Consider the following 6,009-nt stretch of genomic DNA (forward strand, 5'->3'; position numbering starts at 1 on the left):
GTAAAAATGACAAGTGTTTCGTTAAATTGCGCCCATTTTGTGCCCTACGTGAATATGCATCAAATGATTCGTAAAATATATTTAAATATATTTTGATAAATGATTTGTTATTCTAACAAAAAGAAATTCAAACCCATCACGAAATAAAAAATAAATTGATATTTTAACAAAACATCTTCAGAACCAAAAAACACATCAAAGTATTACCGATATTTCATAATATTATATTTCAGCACATAAAATATTTCAGATTTTGTATTTTTTGTGCTTAAACCTTAAAAAAGCATCTCCTACGTTCTATTATTTCCGGGAAAAAATTTTAATTTTCAGACGAGATACGATGCAGTGCAACAATTTAAAATTTATGTTCATTGATTTATAAGTTGGAGGCAATTGTTTTAACATTACAAGAAATTATAACAGAAAAAATTTACATGCTCATAGTTGTTTATATAATAAACATTCAAAACATGAGATTCACTTATCAGATGCTTGTGTATACCTTTATAACTCTAAATGCTGTAATATAGTGTACAAAGATTCCCACTAGTGTTATAAACGTTGCCTTAATGCAATCTTATCTAAATGTTACATCGTCTGCCGTATCAATAAATTTTAAAGAGATATGAGTTAATCTTCTCATAGTATTTAATGCTAGCTCGTCGCTCATTTATATGACAAAAGATTTTACAAACACTTAAAACTGAATATATTAGAATAAACAAAGGCATTTATTCGTTTCTAGATGGATTATATGGCTGAAAAACATCAAACAAATAATTTGTTGTTGGAAATTGTCATACGTTTAAATGTTTGAATACAATGTTGATAGATGTATGTAACAACATAATTATCACGTGGATACCATTTGGCAATTCGTCTTTATTCAGATGGAATGATTTCTATAAATAGTTTATTTTATTTTCCATTGTCTTACATATTATTTTGAGCTGAAACATTTGTTAACATAACTTATTGTCTACATAAAAGTGACATTATGCTCATCCAACGGTAAATATTGAATGATCAGGTAAACTTAAAATAATAACATTTAGTTGTATTTGTTTATGATTTAATAATAATCATCACATGAGTAATCAATTACCCCCGTGACCCACATAAATATCTATAAATATCCTTGAGAAATTATTGGTAATGTTATATTTATGAAATGATTGAAGCAGTCTTTTTATTTAATTTTCAATCTATTTTCAAATGTGTTATTATATGCAGCACCATACGTCTTTCTAAGCACCAACTTATCCAGAAGTCAACTCTGAATTATATATGAGTGAACCATAATGTTTTAGTTTGGTAATAGATATTGAATAAATAGAAGATGTTAAATGAATGGTTTTTATAACGAGTTGAATAAAACAGAATAAAGGGAGTCCCGCATATCTGGAAAAAATATCTGTATGACCTCCGTAAACAAAAGTGATATATGCATACTTATATCAATATGCATATCATATTCACTTATTTGCATATTAAATGCACTATTTTGAATATTTAAATTTCTAATTGTCTTTTACCATGCAATGGATCGTTCCGCGACGGATATTTTTAACCAATGAAAGTGATCTGTTTACTTCAGTGCGGTATTGCTTGTTGCTTCCCGCCATCTTGTGCTCACAAGCTTTCACTTGGCAACTGCTACATCAAAAGTAAATACCGCGGTTTTATTCAAAATGGTGCGTAGATGTGCCTGGGGAACATGCAATGCAGATTACAGGTATCCTGATAAGATGATTGGGGTCTGATTCATAACATTTCCTAACCCTAAAACTCAATTTGAGAAGTGTTTACGGTGGATAAAGGCATGCGCCCGACCGCATGAACAGTTAAATGTCAGCAGGATTAACAAAAATAAAGTCGTGTGTTCAACGGTAAGTGAATCTGTAAGAAATGCTGATTTAAACATGAAATGATTTACCAAGCCAGGCTGGCTTTTGATTTCTGTTTGATGTGTGCCACTTTGTGGATACATGTTGTTGTCAGTTTATTTTGACAGCTCAAAGCAACTTATGAACTAGCCTAATGAACTAGTCTATGCCTGAATAATGTTGAGCCTAAAACTGGCCAGCCTTAAAAATAATTATAAACTGCTCCAAACTTTTTTTATTTTTATAATACATTTTCTCTTTGGCTTTTGTCAGATCATTCATTATCAATTCAGTACAAAAAGGATATGTTGATGCACCATGCATTAAATGGCTAACTTCATGGGTGGTAGGCTATAAGTTACAAAAAAAAATAGTGACCATGAAAATAATATAATTTGTTAGAGGACTGACCTTTTAACCAAATAAGTAAAATAATATTTGGTTATTTTGTTAAGCATACAAAAAATACTGAAAAGCCATTTTATAAATTATGACATTATGACCCTTTCAGCTGGATAAATGGTTACTGTATACAGATCTTTTGTTTCATTTATATGTCATATAGAGCTCTACCTCCAGTATTGTTATTTTCATTTATTCTTTTTTAACATAAGTTATCACTTATTCACATAATTACAGCACTTCATGGGAGAAAATGGGCCAACTGATAAATATCCAGATCCCCTGCCAGCTGATGGATCATTGGCATCTCCTACCAGACCACCACCCAAGCGCAGGCGGTTGGACTTGGAAGCACCTATATCATTTGACATTTTGGTTGAACAAGAAAAAAACAAAGAGTAAGGTTAAAATTTCAAATTTTGTATTTATTCATTAATGATAATCCTTTGAACAATGGCACTTTTTATTTAAATCTGAATTTGTTTACATATCTGTAAAATCAAAAAGTGAAATAAAATTCAACAAATTTATTACATCAGTATATTTAATAGATAAATAAAAACTTGTTGAACTGACTGTACACAACTGTAACTTCAGTAGAATTTTGTCACATTGACATGGAAATTTTGAAAGAGAGTCCATGCATGTTTGTCTTCGCCTACACAGAAGCCTTTTTACTCAATAGTATGCTAATTAACACAGTACTAAATATTACATGTGTGTTTGTAACAAATAAGGGTATGTTACAATAAACAAATTGATAATTGTTTCAAATAGGAATGAACTTCACTCCATGCTCAAATATAAATTTTGTAAATTATGAAACAGTCATAATTACTGATACTAATGCATCTTCTTTACTTATTTCAGAAATGTACAAACAACTACAGATGATGGAAATCAAAGAAATTATGAACTTAGTGGACAATGTGAAGTTGGCTGCCAAACAGACAAAGGTATTGGTCATGACACATTAATCAAATGTCAATATGTAACTTGCACATGTATATCATATTTATATGGCCATGTATAATTTAGTGTAAACTTATATAACCCAAACTTCTATGTAAAGGTTATATTGCAAACAGTTATTTATGCATGGCCATATAACCTGTAATATGTCATTCACACATTAAATATAGTTTGAAACTATACATTTCCATGACTGCAATGTAAGAAAGGATGAGCATACTGTTCAAAAAAACTGGCTAATACATTTAGCATATTTGTCATAAATTCAACACCTGGCTCAACACGTTGAACAAACAAGTCAGACTCATTTGGACAATAAACAATGAAATCACAGAATGAACTACCTGTAATCATGAGCTGCCCTTGAACCTGGGCATAGTATGCATGATTTGATTTCAGTACAACCTGGCCATTCTGATCAGTGTGTAAAAAGAAATTATTTAATTGGCAGCAAGCATCAGCAACAGTCAAGTCTCTGGCACTATAGGGACATTTTATTTCTATAATGCCTACTTTTCCATTATCACAGAGTTTTCCATCTGGGGTTGCAACCAAAAATGGAAACTCATTATTTACAACAAAACCACATTCATGAATGTGTCTTCCTGGAAACTGAGCTAGATATTTAGACTTGGCTTTGCTCTCATTTCTTTTCCCATAAGATATAGATGGGGCATGAATATCTTTACTGGTAGAAAATAAACGTGACAGTATTTTTTCATTAGGGGGAGATTTCCTTAACATGATATCACCAAAGTTTGATGCTGTAAGCCTGTTTTGTCTAGCTTGATGCCATGTTTCAGACATTGCCTGGTTTCTTGTACATTGCTCTAATGTCTGTGGGTCTGTTACTGTATAATGGCTTATTAAGGCTGAAACTTTTCAGGCAGTCTAATTTGTGATGAGTTTGTGACACAGAGGTTACCACAGCCATTTGCTGTTTCAGGAATCATTAAATTCAAATTTCTTGTCTGAAATCAAAATGCATTTATATTATTTCAGAGAATCAAGATGTTCATCTACATGAGGAAAACCTGCAGCTAAAAATTCAATTATTGGAGATAGACAAAGATCTGGAAAGAGATATGAAAAAGAAACAAGCATTTTCTGCAGAAGGAATTAGAAATAGGGAAAAGGATATGAAAAACTTGTTTAAATATTACACTGGAATAACTTATGTCAACTTTTTATTTTTGTTTTCTTTTTTGTTTCCAAATTCACAAGAAACTGTAAAATATGGTAGGACTGACACTAAGCTACTATCAAATGAAGATGCACTTCTTCTTGTACTATGCAGATTGAGACATGATTTTGGACTGAAAGATTTGGCAATGAGATTTAGTTTATCTTTGCAGTCAACAGGCATTGTATTTAACAAACTCTTAGATATTTTATATTTTAAATTTGGTCAGATTTCACTGTGGCCCCCAAGGGATGATATTATATCTAGAATGCCAGCAGAATTTAGAAAAGATTTTCCTACAACCTTAATTATGATAGATGGAACAGAATTCAAAACTCAAGTACCAAATGCATTAGCTCTTCAAAGTCAAATGTACAGTGATTACAAATCATCTACTACTCTTAAAGCTTTAATTGAGTGTGACCCAAGTGGATCTGTAATATTTATTTCTGAGCTTTTTACTGGTTCAATATCAGACAAAATGATCTGTGAAGAAAGTGGATTTTATGCCATATTGGAAGATTTGTTAAACCATGGTTACATTAATCCAGGTGATGGTATAATGGCTGATAAAGGATTTACAATACAAGAGGAACTTAATAAACTTGGCTTTGTGTTAAACATTCCCCCATTTTCTTCTTGTTTATCACAAATGTCTTCATCTGATACTTATTTAACTAAAAAAATTGCCAAACACAGAGTTCATGTTGAAAGAGTAATAGCTAAAGTGAAGACATATAAATTGTTGTCTCATAAAATTCCTACATCATTATTTAAACAAGCTAATAAGATCTGGTCTGTTTGTGCAATACTTACATTACATCAGAGAATATTTGTAAAAGACAAATGACTGTCTGAGTTGCAATAACTTTGTTTAACAAATGTTAACATACTACTGCCAAATTAGTAGTTATGTTATTACTTGATTGATTTTGGCTGAATTTGTATTAAAGATATACTATGCTCAAATTTGATATTAGAAAATATTGATAATTAGTACACAGTAAATATAAAATAAACATGTATTGACTTCACACAAAATAGATATGTTATGTTTAAAATGCTACATACTATAGGTGGTCACAAGATGAATATACATGCATAGTGTCATTACAAAATCTGGCAGTTTTTTTTAAAAAAAGACCAACTTTACTTGACCTGTTAAAGGGAATGCAGCTTCCTATACATAGTTTATTCAATCTTTTATCCAAATTCAACGTATTCAGTAAGAATGTCATAGATTTCAATAAATTTCTGTGATTAAAACATTTTACCCAAGAATGAGCATAGAGTATCTTCAATTAAACCTTATGTATATTACATGTATGTAAAAATATATTACCTGATATGACAGAAATGAACCAAGCTGAACTTGACCAAGATCTGTTGTAACTAATGGCCTCTTTGATGAGAGAAGGTATTCAAGAGGTGTGCCTTTGGCCCCTTTTAACTGCTCTATATCATTGCTGGTAACCTCTGGAAGCCTGTAAATTTATGTGAAAGATTTCATAAATTAAAACATTCTTTACAAATTTTATACATGTAAAATGTACAAGTATCTGACAT

The 6,009-nt window shown here is 30.9% G+C and overlaps 1 protein-coding gene across 1 annotated transcript; it reads left to right on the forward strand.

The window, feature by feature from the left end:
- The first annotated feature begins 1,738 nt into the window (after positions 1-1,738).
- LOC132738454 (uncharacterized) lies at positions 1,739-5,739 on the forward strand. The gene is made up of 4 exons (XM_060725960.1): positions 1,739-1,889; positions 2,526-2,686; positions 3,159-3,244; positions 4,263-5,739. The coding sequence occupies exons 2-4, from the start codon at positions 2,532-2,534 to the stop codon at positions 5,291-5,293; spliced, it is 1,272 nt and encodes a 423-aa protein (XP_060581943.1). The 5' UTR covers positions 1,739-1,889; positions 2,526-2,531; the 3' UTR covers positions 5,294-5,739.
- Positions 5,740-6,009: the final 270 nt, after the last annotated feature.

Source organism: Ruditapes philippinarum, unplaced genomic scaffold (assembly GCF_026571515.1).
Source record: "Ruditapes philippinarum isolate M1 unplaced genomic scaffold, ASM2657151v2 ctg27365_1_1_1_1, whole genome shotgun sequence".
In the NCBI taxonomy this organism is placed as follows: domain Eukaryota; kingdom Metazoa; phylum Mollusca; class Bivalvia; order Venerida; family Veneridae; genus Ruditapes; species Ruditapes philippinarum.

Excerpts from the sequence above, each read along its gene's own strand:
- LOC132738454 (XM_060725960.1), top strand. The coding sequence starts at position 2,532 with ATGGGAGAAAATGGGCCAACTGATAAATATCCAGATCCCCTGCCAGCT. Across the intron at positions 2,687-3,158 it reads GAACAAGAAAAAAACAAAGA|AAATGTACAAACAACTACAG; the intron begins GTAAGGTTAAAA and ends TACTTATTTCAG. Across the intron at positions 3,245-4,262 it reads TGGCTGCCAAACAGACAAAG|AGAATCAAGATGTTCATCTA; the intron begins GTATTGGTCATG and ends ATATTATTTCAG.